General features: G+C 41.8%; 1 protein-coding gene across 1 annotated transcript in view; it reads right to left on the reverse strand.

The window, feature by feature from the left end:
- LOC137299686 (unconventional myosin-Vb-like) overlaps positions 1 to 17332 on the reverse strand; it is a 124641-nt gene that overhangs the window by 1417 nt on the left and 105892 nt on the right. Inside the window, exons 30-35 of the mRNA XM_067968624.1 lie at positions 14636 to 14790; positions 10029 to 10115; positions 8533 to 8683; positions 7722 to 8013; positions 5225 to 5399; positions 337 to 417 (exon numbers count right to left, since the gene is read on the reverse strand). Coding sequence (XP_067824725.1) covers positions 337 to 417; positions 5225 to 5399; positions 7722 to 8013; positions 8533 to 8683; positions 10029 to 10115; positions 14636 to 14790 — 941 coding nt within the window. The remainder of the gene's footprint in view (positions 1 to 336; positions 418 to 5224; positions 5400 to 7721; positions 8014 to 8532; positions 8684 to 10028; positions 10116 to 14635; positions 14791 to 17332) is intronic.

Below are 17332 nucleotides of genomic sequence, written 5' to 3' on the forward strand. Positions count from 1 at the left end.
TTATAGTTGTAGTACATGTCCTGGCTTTATAAAGCAGGAAAGAATACTGGAAAACAGTCACCAGTGGAAACACTAAAGTCATGCAACAGAAAGCTAGCAAAGCTTCACTCAAAAAGCCCTTTCCTTCCTTCCCCACACCAGTGTTTGACTACTTCATTCAAAATGGAGTTTAAGAGATGAATGAATGAGCAGGATCACACTCAAAAATCTTGAGCTATCTAAATATCTAACTGATCCAAAATTAGGTTTAGTTACTGAATATGTCTGGTTGCATCAGCTATGAGAAATTAGAGTTTAAACAGAATAAAGATATCCAAGATATTTCCACAAACCTACCTGAATACTCTTTATAAAAGCTACAGTAACACGTTCTTCAAATTCATTAATAGGTGTATACAGAGTCAATATTTTCACAATCTGTTACAAAGGATAGAAAGCAGATAAGTAGAAAAAATTGTCAGGATAAAAGCATCAGGAATTTCAAAGTAATAGTTACAGATATATTATAGCCACTGTAAGGTAGAAACCAAATGGTCCTAATTCCAGCATACCTAGAGAAGTTAAGTCTTTTGAAGCACATGGACAGGTGTCTATCCAGCTCTTCAGATTTTAAGACTGTACCTCATCATTCTCAATCGGGATCCCACTATGGTGCAGTAGCAGTCCTCTAGAGGAGTGGACCAACTGGATGACTGGTATGCTCCATGCAATGAAAGTTTCCCACAAACTTACCAAATGACGATACACAATTGGGTGTTCTCTGGCTCCTGTTTATCTTTGAGATCATATGGAGGGTAGACCAAGGCAGTAAAGTGGCATTAGCCTCCATAACAAGCAAAATGTTTACAGGTGGAGTCTTGCTCGAGGGACTGATGCCATCAGCTGGGCTACCAAATAGTAACACTATTGCTTGAAATTTAGTAGACTCAGTCTGCCATCTCAGGAATATGCTTGGCTACCTTCATGGCCAGAAGAACTGGAAAGGTGCTGGTTGAGGTTCCAAAACAAATATGCGTAGATATGAATGGGCAACATCTGGAACATGTAAAAAGGTGGGGGAGCATATGCATCTTTATGGTGTTCACTCTTCCCAACAGCAAGATGTCGGTTCCACCTGTTCCCGTCAGCATATGTGCAGGACAGAAGGTGGAAATTATTTTCTGCAAAGTGCTGGAAGTTTGGGATTCACTATTATGTTGAAAAATTGAAAGCCCATTTAATCCAGGCAAAGGGTTCGGCCCCTTCTACTTGGATATCTTGGGCAAGGACTACTCCCACTGATTTGGGAGCCGAGAGCTTGCAGCTCGGGAGTACAAGGGAAGACAAAGTAAACTTCGTAAATAAAACTCAAATACAGGATGTAGTCAGTGCATTTGTTCGCCAGATGCATTATATAAACTTTAGCTCTTCCAAATAAATGGCAAGCAACATAATTTCTGGGAAAATGTATTTTATCAAATGTTGAGGGTACATTATTTAATATGGTTGAAATTTTATTGAATTATTCCAAAATCATTGTATAGACAAAACAAACATTTTTCTGCTTTTCAAGAAATTCCTATTGTAGAAATTGTGGGTGCAAAATTTCAGGAATCTTTTTAAAAAATTGGCAAGTATTAACAGGTTATAAACATATTAAGTCAATTCTAGGAAAATTCAATTTGCAAAACTGCATGTGCAATATAAACACTAGCTACCCACACGCTTGCAGTCATTAATACCTAATTAAATGGAATACACAAGTCAAATTGGAATAAGCAAACTACAATTCTCTATAGTCAGCATATCAGTAGTCCAAATATTTGTATACACAATTATGCATTTTCCATGAGATGTGAACTTAGGTTGTTTACCTAATGATTCAAAAAAATTATATTGTACTGCTTAATAAGTTTCAAAGGAACAGTATTCCTCAACTGGTGTTGATGCTACGCTTCCTAACTAAAATTTACCAATGAAGCTATCTTAGAGAACAACCTCTGGAGGGGAATGATTAAATACAGTTCATTTAAAATTGAAATAAAATCCCATATTCAACTTTAATCACATTAAATCAAAAGCTTCATTAAAACAAATTAAACCTAATGCCAGCAAGCAAAATTACAAAAGGAAATTTAATGGGGCAGAAATCACTCCCGAAATAATGGAGGAGTCAACAGTGCTCTCTTATTAATGGCGAATTGAAGGAGCAAGTTCCAGCGTTTGCACAAGCACAATGAAACGTGGAAATCCGAAACCTGCTCTTCGCGGTTTGCTGGCAATATGACAGCTTCAAATTAAAGGGCCATTGCATGCTGCAATCAGAGAAATCATTGAAAAAGCCCCAATTTGCTTATTGGCCCAGCTGGAAAGTAACTAATTACATCACCAAACAGATACGCTTAAAAATACCAGGTCTAAACTAAGTTTTAACAGCATGGTAAATCTTAATTTTTAGTTGTTTGGCAGTCATTAACTTTTAAAAATGGAGTCTCATTCCTCCTTATTTTAAATAATTTTTGGTTATTAAAAAATGTTTAATTTTTTTTTCACTTTCCCCTTCTGTCTAGTTCAATTATTTATTTAGCTTCTTATAAAAAAATTAAAGATTTTATTTACAATGACATACAGAATACTAAGTTTAAATGAATGCAGTCTGCTTGAGCAATGCAGTCTGGTTTTGTGGGTGCGTTTTCTCACTTTTCCAGCCGCTTGGCAACTCATGCTGCTCAGAGGCTGGGTGAATAAAACTTGTTAAAAAGTTCAAATTCACTCAATTCGACGCCACAGAGCCCGCAGTAAGTAATTGAGTTATTTAATTCACAGGAGCAGCAGTTACCGTTGCCTCAACGCTCTGCGCGATTTCTGGCCCAACATTTAAGTTACAGCCTCTTTTAAAGAAATTCAAAGATGAATAACTTTTCAACAAGGTGACATTTTCCTACAGCCAGCTTGCCTTTTATCTGTTCCTCAAAAATGCAATTGTCCTTTTTTTAAAAAAAAATTCATTCATGGGATGTGGGCATCGCTGGCAAGGCCAGCATTTACTGCCCACGCCTAATTGCCCTCAAGAAGATGGTGGTGAGCCGCCGCCTTGAACCGCTGCAGTCCGTGTGGTGAAGGTTCTCTCACAGTGCTGTTAGGCAGGGAGTTCCAGGATTTTGACCCAGCAACGACGAAGGAACGGCGATATATTTCCAAGTCAGGATGGTGTGTGACTTGGAGGGGAATGTGCAGGTGATGGTGTTCCCATGTGCCTGCTGCCCTTGTCCTTCTAGGTGGTGGAGGTCACGGGTTTGGGAGGTGCTGTCGAAGAAGCCTTGGCGAGTTGCTGCAGTGCATCTTGTGGATGGTACACACTGCAGCCACGGTGCGCCGGTGGTGAAGGGAGTGAATGTTTAGGTGGTGGATGGGGTGCCAATCAAGCGGGCTGCTTTATCTTGGATGGTGTCGAGCTTCTTGAGTGTTGTTGGAGCTGCACTCATCCAGGCAAGTGGAGAGAATTCCATCACACTCCTGACTTGTGCCTTGTAGATGGTGGAAAGGCTTTGGGGAGTCAGGAGGTGAGTGACTCGCCACAGAATACCCAGCCTCTGACCTACCCTTGTAGCCACAGTATTTATGTGGCTGGTCCAGTTAAGTTTCTGGTCAATGGTGACCCCCAGGATGTTGATGGTGGGGGATTTGGCGATGGTAATGTCGTTGAATGTCAAGTGGTGGTGGTTAGACTCTCTCTTGTTGGAGGTGGTCATTGCCTGGCACTGGTCTGGTGCGAATGTTACTTGCCACTTATGAGCCCAAGCCTGGATGTTGTCCAGGTCTTGCTGCATGCGGGCACGGACTGCTTCATTGTCTGAGGGGTTGCGAATGGAACTGAACACTGTGCAATCATCATTGAACATCCCCATTTCTGACCTTATGATAGAGGGAAGGTCATTGATGAAGCAGCTGAAGATGATTGGGCCTAGGACACTGCCCTGAGGAACTCCTGCAGCAATGTCCTGGGGCTGAGATGATTGGCCTCCAACAACCACTACCATCTTCCTTTGTGCTAGGTATGGCTCCAGCCATTGGAGAGTTTTCCCCCTGATTCCCATTGATTTCAATCTTACTATGGCTCCTTGGTGCCACACTTGGTCAAATGCTGCCTTGATGTCAAGGGCAATCACTCTCACCTCACCTCTGTAATTCAGCTCTTTTGTCCATGTTTGGACCAAGGCTGTAATGAGGTCTGGAGCCGAGTGGTCCTGGTGGAACCCAAACTGAGCATCGGTGAGCAGGTTATTGGTGAGCATGTGCCGCTTGATAGCGCTGATGACGACACTTTGCTGATGATTGAGAGTAGACTGATGGGGCGGTAATTGGCCGGATTGGATTTGTCCTGCTTGTCCTTTCTCTAACCATAAGCAATGAATGGATTCCCATGCATATGAACGCAACAGTAGCTAGACAAAAAAAGACCAAGGTCCATCCAGTTCACTTTCTACCATCCTGGTAGTTGAATGATACACTATAATGGAGTTATTGACTAATCACGGCAATCAATCTCTATCAATTAGTCCACAACAGATCCAGAAATGGTGAGGAAAACCCATAGTGGAAAGCTTTGCGAACCTTTAAGTCCAAAGTCACCTGTTCCTCCCATGCTACACTTAACATGTCATGTTTCAAATTGCTCATATAATGTATTCTAAAAAACTGAAATAAATCTATCTAATTTGTATTTGAATGACTCAATATTATCTGTTCTATAGATTTACCACTTGCTCACAAAAAATATTTTTGTAGATTAGTTTTGAATTTACACCCTTTCAGGCACAGGCTATGTCCTCTACTGTTTCACTGTTCTGGACAAGGTAAAACAGCTCTACATGGTCTATATTTTCTAGTCCCTTTACAATCCTAATGTTCTCTTATTCCAGTGAGAACTTGCCCAATTTACATAATCGCTCCTTACAACCCAATCCCTTCATCTCAATCATTCTGGCTGCTGTCTTCTGCATCCTTTCAATAGCTGCAATATTCTTTTTGCACTGCAGAGACCAGAACTGTGAGCCCTATGATATTCATGTCCCCTAACTACTACACTCGGTATCCATCATTCCAGCAACACTTTGGCTTCCACCTTAAAGTCACTCCAGTTAGACCTTTTCTTCCAGCATGCTAATACTTCTAAAATCCACAACCAATATTTTAGGTAGCTGTGATGTTTATGCTCAAAGTATGATGGTAAATTGAAATCTACCTGTGGCTTTGAGAGTACTGTGCACATCGAACAGATTGCCTCAGCATCTGCATCAGTCGTCTTATTCAATTGCAAGAGCTGTGTAGCTTGTATCAGTGGCTCCAATGTCTCAAGTGCACCACTTTGGTGCAGGTTCTTGCCTCTTAGCCATTCAATTAGCTGACTGACATTGTTCCTGGATCAGGAGGAAGAGGAGATGGATTAAACAACTCCAACAAGCGTTGCAGCAATCCGAGCAATATGACTCATGGTATCAAAAGACTAAGAACTTCTCAACAGTTTGCCAAGTTTTATGACTAGAAGCGTAGAGTCAAATGTGAAATGCTAGAATTATTGCACATGTGTGGTATACCATTGAAACTATAGACCTCCTTGTAATTTACTGTACAGTACAAATAGCTTAATTGGCAGTCCTGTGAAACTATAATGTATTTACACTTATTTTAACTAACTTTAGTTTTAATTTCACAAACCCCACTTACAAACAATGATCAGGATTTAGATATATACATATGGTTGTATTGTGATGCCTGCAGAGGCCCAAGATCCATTGTTACTAAACTTAGTTAAAAAGACTCAAATCACAACCCAGGCATCAGCATGAGAAATTAGCACTGATGAGATCATTTAACTTTCCACTCAACTGAAATAAAGGAATGAGAGAAAAAAACAGGTTTGTGTACTATTACTACGTGTTCAAGGATAATACATTAGTCAACACAATAGGCACAAACATCAAACTTGGCTTCAGAATTACACAGCTCCATGTGGATTCAACTTTCCAGGAACATAGCTTATACTTGGCAAAGGAAGCCCTTGTTATTTACATAGCAGGCCAACACCCATGTTCTAGCTTCAAGTCTAGAACTTGGATAGCACTGTTATACAAAATAGGTATATTTAAAAAGTGTTGATTCAGACATTGGAGGCCTGTCTTTGGCAAGTAACCTTTTGTATTTCACTGGCAATCTTTTGCTAATTTCTGGCCAACACCTCACAGAAATTAATCTTAGGTTACAGTTTCTCCTACATCTACAGATTTGAATTTTCTAGAGATTGCACTGAACTTCAGTCTTTATTTCAGATTAAAGACACTGCATCAAAATTGAATTTAACGAGTTATACCTGGATATTGGGTTTTGCGGAACTCGATGGAATTGCTCAACTCTGCAGAGATTTCTGTAAACCTTTCCCACAACTAAATGGGTTTGCTCATCAGCAAAACCAGAATACATTTGGTCAATAGGGTAAATGGAACCACCAAAACAAGCAAATCCATAAACCACATTTATACATTTCATTAGCAAGTGCTTTTCTTCAAAACAGTCTTTTTATTCACCTTGAACACAACTCATGGCAAGGTTGAGGGTATAATTTGTGCCATTTTGTATAGTTTGCGACTAAATACATCAGGATGATCACAATAATGGTTATTGGACTGTGGTGTCAGTAACTAACAGGAAAACATTGGTGCAGGTTAAAAAAAATTAGCGTCAGCAAGAGTTGCCAGGTGGTCATCTTAAGACCGACAGCATAATACTAATGAATGGGCACAAAACTCCAAAAAGTGGGTCTAATTTTGGGACTTTTAATGCAGTTTATTTTTTAGCATTGTACCAAAAAAAAGTAAGTTACTTCGAAGTTTAGTTAAAATCAGAAGGCACATTTTGATTACATAACTAATTTTCCCCATAAAGGAATCAAAATTCCTATGCTTCTGATCCAAAAGTTTGCATTTAAGTTATTCCAGTAACAATTTAAAATAGCAAGTCTTTACAGTTTGTTAGTACAGTTCAAACAAACTGTTCCAATATGCTTGTGCAGAGTTGAAAAGCATGAGAAATGGCTGGATTTTTTCAAGCAGCCCATTGTTGCTTTTATATTGGTCTTCAGCTGCTGGCTCCTGTAGAATGGGTTCTGTGCAGCAGGCACATCCAAATAAACTTACTGGAGATAATTATATTAAAAAGTTAGTTTTAATCAAACCAGCCAGAAATACCCTTTTTTAAACCCCATCTTCCAGGGGGCAACCCAGCTGGCAATCATGCATTTTAGTGGTGATGTCATGACATCACACCCCCACGCTGCTACATTCCCTCTAGTGATACATCATGACTTCACTACTCCGCACGTGCACATTAGCCAAAATGTCAAGACTGCACGTGCCGTACAGTTGAGTTACATTACAAAAGTAAATACTGGAAAGCCTGGGCCATTATATAAAAGCAGGTATAGTTGCCCATCAACTTCATGGCATACTAATGCCAATTATGCTATTACATAGACAAAAAAGTAGCTATATCAGAGGCCACCTGAATTGAACTCAACCTCTTATGCCAAATTAAGCGAATTGCCTCTGACATTGTTAATATTGGACTGCTATTCATTGCTTACAATCAAAACAGCACTTTAGCTAAGCCACCACTGTTCAGCTGCCATTGTACCTACTGCAAATGCAAAATGAAAGATTTCACAAAATCCTAAGAGTTTTTTTTACCTGATTTGGACACCATTACTAAAGGAGCACACGTCCCTCCTTAGAAGCAAGTTGTTCAGCGTGACTGCTGCAATTATATAGTAAATCTGCCGGTAAACTTGTTTAATGATTTCAGGATGCAAACCATGTTTGGACAGGATACTATGGAACAAGTTTAATTGGTGAAGGATGGAATTCAATGTGTAAGTGGTGTCATCGGCAGGAAGACTTCCAGTTTTCTTTCTATATCCTGCTGGTCTTGCCGTCATACTTGAAATGCTCTGAATGGTATCATTTTCTAGCATTCCAGACACTGCAAGCACAGATTAAAAACAGGCAAATACATTTTATTGCAAGAATTATTTTTATGTTTAAAACCATTGTACATTACAGTTAACCATTTTACAGGCAGTATATTTCAGAAAAGTCACTGCAGAACTTTAATAATGGTTGATGTAATAAACATGAGTTCTCAAATTACAGAATCAAACTCCCAAATGTTCAAACCCTCTTTCCTCAATTCTTTTCTCTTGCCAGCTCCCACCTGATAATCTACTTCAAGTCCAATCATATTGCATTTTGATTTTTTTTTAAATCCAAATTTACAAGGTCAAGGGGAAAAACTACATGACATATACATTTTGTACTTACAAAAAAGAATGTGACCATTATTGAATATTTTTAAAAATCCTTTTCATCCCACATCCAAAAGTGCTTAGTGATTAATGATATATATAGAAATGTCAGAAGTTCTGCAGATTAAATTTTTAAAAAGTTTTTTTTCTAACTAGCAATAACCAGAGTATGTTTTACTTAGCACAGAATCACTTGCCAATCATTTGCTGAAGTTTCCCCTCTGCAGCCTTGATTAATTGGTAATAAATTTGAATAGCAAGGTCAGACAAAATCAGACAATGTTGGGAAAGATCAAAATTCTTCAAGGCATGCTTTCTTTGTTCAGGTGTATTCATTTCAACAGAGTTCTGTCAAACAAAAATCAATTATTGGACTTATATACACAAGACTTATTTGTGGATGGGAGGATCATTCTTGGAAATTGCCTCCCTCCCTTGTACAGCAACCCACCCACTGACCATGAGCCCAACTAATAACTACTGAACGTATCAATGGAAGCACTGTGAAATTAAAAATGTACAGTAGCTTCACTGAATATACATTAATGTATTTTTGGAAATTCAAGACATGCACTCATACGTTTGGAGATAAAAGTTAGAATCCAAGCCGGTGATAAACCTAATTTAAAGATAGTAGTATCTCAGTGACATCAGTTTATAGTGGATAGTCATATAATCTTCAGCCCTTTATGAGCTGCAGAGAACAACAGGAATAGGCCATACGGCCCCTTGAGCCTGCTCCGCCATTCAATAAGATCATGGCTGATCTTAGACCTCAACTCCACTTTCCAGCCCGATCCCCATATCCCTTGATTCCCTTAGAGCCCAAAAATTTATCAGTCTCAGCCTTGAATATACTCAATGACTCAGCATCCACAGCCCTCCGGGGTAGAGAATTCTAAAGATTCACAACCCTGAGTGAAGAAATTCCTTCTCATCTCAGTCTTAAATGGCCGACCCCATATCCTAAGATTATGCCCCCTAGTTCTAGAGGCTCCAGCCCGGGGAAACAACCTCTCAGAATCTTATACGTTTCAATGAGATCACCGGTCATTCTTCTAAACTCGAGAGTATAGGTCCATTCTACTCGATCGCTCCCCATAAGACAACCCTCTCAAACCAGGAATCAATCTAGTGAACCTTTGTTGCATCCCCTCTAAGGCAAGTATAGCCTTCCTTAGGTAAGGGGACCAAACTGTATACAGTACTCCAGGTGCGGTCTCACCAAAGCCCTGTATAATTGAAGCAAGACTTCCTTACTCTTGTATTTCAACCCCCTTACAATAAAAGCCAACATACCATTTGCCTTCCTAATTGCTTGCTATGCCTGCGTTAACTTTGTCTTTTATGTACAAGGATACCCAAGTCTCTCTGGACACCAACATTTAATAGTTTCTCACCATTTAAAAAATATTCTGTTCTTCTATTCTTCCTACCAAAGTGAATAACCTCACATTTCCCCACATTATACTCCATCTGCCACCTTCTTGCCCACTCACTTAACCTGTCAATATCCCTTTGCAGACGGTGTCCTTCTCACAGCTTACTTTCACACCGAGCTTTTAGAGCCTATGCTTGGCATTTAACCTTGTCCTGATTTAATCCATCTTATTTTTTTTAAACCTTGGTGTATCCTGCATTATGGGGCTTGATCCTTCATATTGGTTTCTCAAAATAAAATTTAAATACTCACCTCGTCCCCACTGTACTGCCTTATACAGACCATCAGACGGTAAGTGTTGGATAGCCAGAATGCCACCATCTCAAAATCATAGTTTCTCTGCAACATTTAGATAAAATTAAGACATACTTGTCACTCAGTTTTCCCATCTGCAATCCCGTGACATCTTCAGCTAGATTGGCATAATTACCTCTAATGGGCAGTTCTATTTTGTGAATTATAGTTTTGCTTAATAAAGAGATACATGGCAGAGCAACTACATGTAGGTTAAACACCACTTTTCTCATTAGCAGTACCAATTGCTGCACGAGATGAGACTTTGGCCCCGATAACGGGGATGCGGGAAGGGAGTTCCGGGGGGGGGGGGGGCGGGGGGAGAAGAGATTTAGCGGCTGGGAACCCCAGAAATCCTGACTAATTTAACAGCAGGACCACAGTTGGGGAGCTGGTGTTTAACAGCACCAGGCCACAGTCGGGGAGTGGGAAGAGGAGATCGTGGGCCTGGAGGGAAAAAAATCGGACATCAGGTATGGCAGGGGGTGATCAGTTGATCAAGGGGGTCAGATCGCAGAGATGGAAGCAGGTAAGCTTGATAGGCTGCGGGGGAGGGAGGGAGGGAGGAGAAGCACTCCTGTTCCTCCAGACCCACAAGCCGTGCTGGAAGGGCACTTACTTGTTCCATCCAGCCGTTCTCACCTCCCTTCAGCTGCCGGGTTTCCCAAGGCCCAGAAAACCCAGCCCCCCAGGAAATAGATGGGAAACAGTGGTTAAATTTGAGACAAGCAGCCTCATTAAAATATTTTAATTACAGACCGACCTCCGGAAAGCAGGTTAGTTGCCCGCCCCTGTTAAAACAAAGTGGGCGCATTGGAGGTGGGTGATCGTTTTACTTTTAACAACCGGGGGTGGGGGGTGGGGGGGGGAAATTCCCCCCTTTGTATCTACCAATAATTTTTTCCTGCAAGTTTAATATTTTCTAGTGAGCAAGTAAATCAAACAGTGACATTCTATTAAAGAGACCATTGTGTGATAATTACACAACATGTTGCTTTCAGAATATAGTCATTTACAATTTGCCATGTTACAGTTTCAGACCTTGGCTACAGAAAAAGAGGACAGTGAAAATAGTACGGTTGGTAGATATTAAAAAAGCACCATCTGGCATTAGCAGGAGTCTGGAATGGGCCACTCCATTTGGGGAATTGTATGGAATGAGAGAAAATAAATTAACAGATGAGAAAACTGAAGCATGAAACACTGAAAACTCTCTTGTAAACCTCAAGCATCTTTTATCTTGAATTTCAAACATAGCTGGGTATTAAAGGCCCATATAACATTGCAACATGTGATATTTTACAAAGATTAGATAACATGTACTGCAATCCCAGTCCTGTTTCCTCCCTGTTATTAAATGGTTATCCATTACCTTTGCGTATGCTGCCTGTCTCGCTGAGGTTGAATTTGCATTGTATTTATCGGAGACTCGATAATGTTGGACACCAATAACGAACAGCAATTACAATCTTTTAGGTTAATGTTAAACAAATTTGTCACTTACTACAAAGTCTCCGCAAGAGAGTTAATTTGCGCACTGCAAGCTCCCACAAACAGCAATGAAATCAATGACCCGATAATCTGTTTTAGGCGTTGGTTAAGGGATAAATGTTGGCTAGGACACTGGGGAGAACTCCCTGCTCTTCAAATAGTGCTGTAGTATCTTTTACCAGAGGGCAGACGAGATCTCTGTTTAACATCTCATTCGAAAGATGGTAGTTCTGAGTTTCATGGCTAGCATTTCTCCCTCAATCACCAACACGAAAACAGATCAATTGGCCATTAATTTTCTGCTCGAGACTTGGGGCTCCATTTTAGCACCCGCTATTGGGTGCGTTCCTGGCAGGGGGGGCGCCAAAAATCGGGGAATCCGAGAGCGGGTCGGGAGCCCGGCTCCAACCCGCCCACTTCCGGGCTCCCCACAGATGAGCCGACGTGTGCGCGCAGCCCCTGCGTGTGGGACTCCCGCAGGCAATTAAAGCCAGCGGGTGCCACTTGAGTGTATTTATCTGGTCATTTCAGGTCATTAACAGACCTAATTACGGGAATGTCAGGAGGGGTGTGATTTTAGAAACAACTGGGACTGTTTCCCATACTGGGGGAAACACTCCCAGTTGAAATGGACGTGTTGCAGCTATCAGCCTGTGGCAGCTGCAAAGGTCCATTTGACAGGTTTGGGGGGGGGGGGGGGGTGGGGAAGACCCTCACTCATTACAGGAGGCCACTCTGTCACTTGGGACAAAGTTTGGCCTCCACCACCCTCCTCCTGACAATCAAATTCACCAACTTGCACACTTACCCCGGGGGTCAGACATGTACCTACCTTGCGGACCCCCTCAGATGTACATCTTCCGGATGAGGGCCGCCGTAGCAGAAGTCATGACCTACTCTGAGGGTGAACAGCATCACCAGCCTCGCTGGCCAAGCCGTCCACCTCTGACACACGGAGCTCCACAACAGTGCTGAGACACATCCACCTGCACAGCAGGAGGGAGGGCAACCGCAGAGAGAGAGAGATGCGTTGCAGGGGGCACTACCCTCGCCACAAGGTCCACAGACCGAGGCTCAGCTTCCTGGACCTCTGAGCAGCAGTGCACACGGAGGCTCAGTCACTCAACATGTAGTCGTAGACATCTGCAGCCTCCTTCATGCCAAGCTGCTCCCGGCTGGCCCGAGCACCATCTTCTTACCTGTCGCTGTCAAAGTCACCACTGCCCTCAACAACTTCTCCTCCGCATCCTTCCAGGGTGCCACCTGGGACATTGCAGACGTCTCAGTCGTCTGCACAAAAGAGCCCTGCAAATACACTTACACCCACTCTGCAGTGACACAATGGGTGTCATCAGGTGTGGGTCTTCATTGTGATCCTCAGGAAAGGGCATTATTGCACAAACCAGACAAGATTCGCAAAGACGTGGCAGTAGTGGTGCCAATATAATGTGTGATGTGAGTTGGTCAGCAATTAAATGTAAGTAAAAACCATGACAAACCCTCAAACACCCTTGTGCACCCCCTTCATGCTCATAACACGTTTGCCTTATGCTTCCTACTGCACATATGTGATGCATGCCCTGTGGCTGCAGCACAGGTAGTGGCAGGTTGAGTGAGGCTGACTGAGAGATGCACGAGAGGGCGAGTATGAGACAGAGCCATGAGATTGTATGAGGATTGGGTTGAGTGGTGTTGGTGGGATGAGTGCTGGCGAGGTGAGTAAGTGCAGGTAAGATGAGGATGAGGTTTGAGTGGGTATGAGGGGTGATGTGACAGTAGTGTTGGCAGTGCAGAAGGAGATGTGGGGTGGGGGCGGTGTTGTGGCAGACGGAGTGTAGGGGAATGAGTGTACTCACTTTGGCTGACCTACTGAGGTCATTGCAGTGCCTCCTGCACTGTATGCAGGTGGGCGATGTGTATAGGTGACCTCCTCTGCCACCTCGAGCCAGGCCTTCCTGGTGGCAGAGGCAGGCTGCTTCCTCCCGCCCGCCGGGGAGGGGGCGGGGAGATCTGTCCTCCCCCCTCCTCCTCACCCCATCTAATGATACCTGGAGTGAGGCATCATTAAACTGGGAGCAGCCTTCCCCCTGGGCTGCTCCATGCGGTATTTTTTCCTATTTGTTGCAGCGTCAGTCAGTGGAGGACTGCCCCTTTAAATAGAGCTCCTCTAGCTGACAGACCTTACTGCGCATGCGCAGTTCGCCCGACGCGCAGCTCAGCAGCGGGGAACCCGGAAGACCAGGTAAGTGGATCCAATTAGGCTGCGATCACGCGCGGGGCAGATTGATTTCACCGGGCACGCTACCCACGCGCCCAATAGCCCCCCTGCCGCGAACCCGCAGCCCTGGCAATATCAAGCCCATGGTGTGTAATTTGGCTTCCGTGTTTGCTTGCATAACAGCGACTGTGCTGTAAAAGTAACGATGTGGAGATGCCGGTGATGGACTGGGGTTGACAATTGTAAACAATTTTACAACACCAAGTTATAGTCCAACAATTTTTATTTGAAATCTACAAGCCTCCGAAAGCTTGTAGATTTCAAATAAAAATTGTTGGACTATAACTTGGTGTTGTAAAAGGAAGTATATAAATGCAACTAATTGTTTTTTTTCTTTATATTACTGGAATAAGCTGCAAACACAACCTTAAAGCTTTGGAGTTTAGTTATCCTAATAATGGAACTTGTGGATGTTACAATTGCTGTGCCAGAGATTCAGATCTGTGAGACCCCACATCTAGCTGTGTAATTTCAGACAGTATTCCCAAAGTAGGTGACATTTTTAAGCCAAAATAAAGCAAACCTCAACCCGCTTGATAGGCCAGAGTCACAGCCCTTTCCCACAGAGTGCAAATTAAAAAAGGGAGAGCACTCAACCCAGATCAATCATGCAACCAGAAGTCTGGAAGCATCTCATTGGTGAACTGCCAACCATGGAATACTGGATATAAAGGGAGAAAGGAAATCAACTTTTTTCCTAGACACATTGAGACAGAGGCATCTTAAGCCTCCATTAAATATTCAAATTAAGAAACTGAAGATTTTAAACTGGAATAGTTCAATATCCTATTCCTACCTTTAGAACTTTCTTGATACCACTAAGCACTGCTGTAAACAGGGAATGGGCTTTCTGTTCATCGTTTGTGTAATCTGCATGTCTGATACACATGAAGATGATGAAGGCTGGGAGTGTTGGTAGTGCATTTAATACATCAGATTGTGGGTTGAGATCTAAAAACAAAATAATTAAAAATGAATAAGCTCATCTCAATTTTCTACAGCATTAACTTAGAGAGTGTCTTTGAACAAGCTCCAAAGCAACTAGTTTTTACATGAGTAATAGTTCTAATATTTGCTAGCTCATTCTATGAATATAGTTCTTCCACAAACAAGTAGGCCAACATCTAAATAAGAGAATCAAACCATTACCTCATAGCAATGTGATATCCCTCAACTGATGTACATAAATGACTTTGTCTTAGTCTTTTTGGTGGAGGCATCAGATCTGCTGATATGAGGCAAACACAGATTCCAGTGCTGTTTCCATATCTAATTGTGTTTAATACCTGTAACTATTCAAGACTATCACATGCATATCTAAGGAGGGAAGTGAAATCTGATTTATGTGGTTGCATCCAAATCTTTGGTCAATGCCTTGCAGCGAGTCCAGCTTGGGCCAGGCTCAATGTGTGTTGAGCAAAAGCTTAGGACCCTTTCATGGATGATTGGATCATTTGTCTGGTGCAACAAAGGTCCTAAGTCATTCCACATATCAACTGAAGAATATGAACAAAGGAAAAAATGTCAAACCAAAACAGAGAACTACAGGCAGAAACAAAAAGTCCAGATATATGCAATCTCATTTTAAACAAACTTGCAGTGACCAAGTAGCTAAACCTTGGCTCCATCAAGTTAAACATAGTTTTGTCTAAAAAAATGTTGGCTACTCAACCATGTTTTTACAGCATACTGCTTAGGCTTACTTCCATAAATACTGCAATGGGGGTGGGGGAAGGGAATCTTAAAGAGGTATTGATTAGTGATTTTTCCCATCTGTAACACTATGTTCACTTGAGCAAAGGTGAATGAGGAAGGTTGCTTTATAGCAGATGTGTAGAAGATTAACAGATTTTGCTTTTAAGCACAAACATGTCACAATCAAAGCCTGATGCATGTCACCAATTAAGCATCATCAGGCACTTTAGAGTCACCTATAATTATAATTTGTACAAGTATTCTGGGGAGGGGATGCTTTATGCACATTATCTTTATAAACATTTTTTTAAAATCATACATTTTTGGTTGGAGGACACGAGAAGGGGAAAATAAATAGATGGTTAAACACAAAGGATATTTCCCACTTATGGATGACCCCTTATTGAAAAGCAATAGTGCCAGCCTTGGCTCAATGGTAATGCTCTTGCCTTTGATTCAGAAGGTCATGGGTGCAAGCCCCACTTCAGAGACTTGAGCACATAATCTAGGCTGACACTTCAGTGCAGTTCTGCTGCATTGTTGGAGCTGCCATCTTTCGGATGAGATGCTAAACTGAGGCTTGTTTGCCCTCCCAGGTGGACGTAAAAGATCCCATGGCACTGTGGGGGGAGATAATTGACAAACTAATCACACTTAGGGAGGATAAGACCCCTGGTCCAGACGGATTGTATCTGCAAATATTAAAAGTTGCGGAGGAGATAGCAGAGGCACTATTACATATATATAAAAATTCAGTAGAAAAAAGTGACTAGTGCTGGAGGACTGGCAGACAGCTAATGTTATTCCTATATTTAAAAAAGACAGAGCAAGTCTAGGGAACTATAGACCAGTTAGCTTAACGTCCATTGTGGGAAAGATAATAGAATCTTTACTCAAAGACTGAACAGAAAGACATCTCAAGAATGAAAATAATAAATAAGTCAGCAGATTTCAGAAGGGAAAGTCATGCTTGACCAACTTTATTGAATTCTTTGAAGTAACAAAGTAGACAAGGGTAATGGAGTAATTGTAACATATTTGGATTTTCAAAAGGCCATCTAAGGGTACCGCATTGTAGACTCATGGCTAAGGTGGAGTCATGGGACCGGTAACAGAATGGATAGCAAGTTGGCTACAAAACAGAAAACAGTAGTGGTTAAGGGTAGCTACTCAGACCGGCAAATGGCAAGAAGTGGTGTTCCACATAGATTGGTGCTGGGACCACTGTTCACAATTTACATTAGCGATTTGGATTCCGGAATCGGAAGTACAATTTCAAAATTCGCAGGAGACACCAAATTGGGGGGTGTAATTAATACAAAAAAGTGTCAAAACGCAAGAGGACATTAATAAACTTGCAGAACGGGCGTGTAATTGGCAAATGAAGTTCAATATAGATAAATGTGAGGTGGTGCATTTTAGTAGGAAGAATGAGGCCACATACTGCTTGGATAATCAGAGTCTGAACGGGATAGAGGAGCACAGGGATCTAGGGGTACAGATACACAAATCACAAAGTAGCGACGCAGGTTAATAAGGCCATAAAAAAGGCAAATCAAGAATTGAAAAGCAAAGTAGTTACATTAAACTTGTGTAGAACCTTGGTTAGACCAGGTGTACTGTTCTGGTCTCCATAGTATAGAAAGGATATGAGGCATTGGAGAGGGTGCAAAAAAGATTCGCAAGGATGATAGCCTGATCAGGAAAGGCTGAGGCTCTTTCTAGAAAAGAGGTTGAGAGGTGACCTGATAGGGTAGACAGAGAAAAAGTTCCCATTTGTGGGAGAGTCCAAAACCAG

Source organism: Heptranchias perlo, chromosome 29, assembly GCF_035084215.1.
Source record: "Heptranchias perlo isolate sHepPer1 chromosome 29, sHepPer1.hap1, whole genome shotgun sequence".
Classification (NCBI taxonomy): domain Eukaryota; kingdom Metazoa; phylum Chordata; class Chondrichthyes; order Hexanchiformes; family Hexanchidae; genus Heptranchias; species Heptranchias perlo.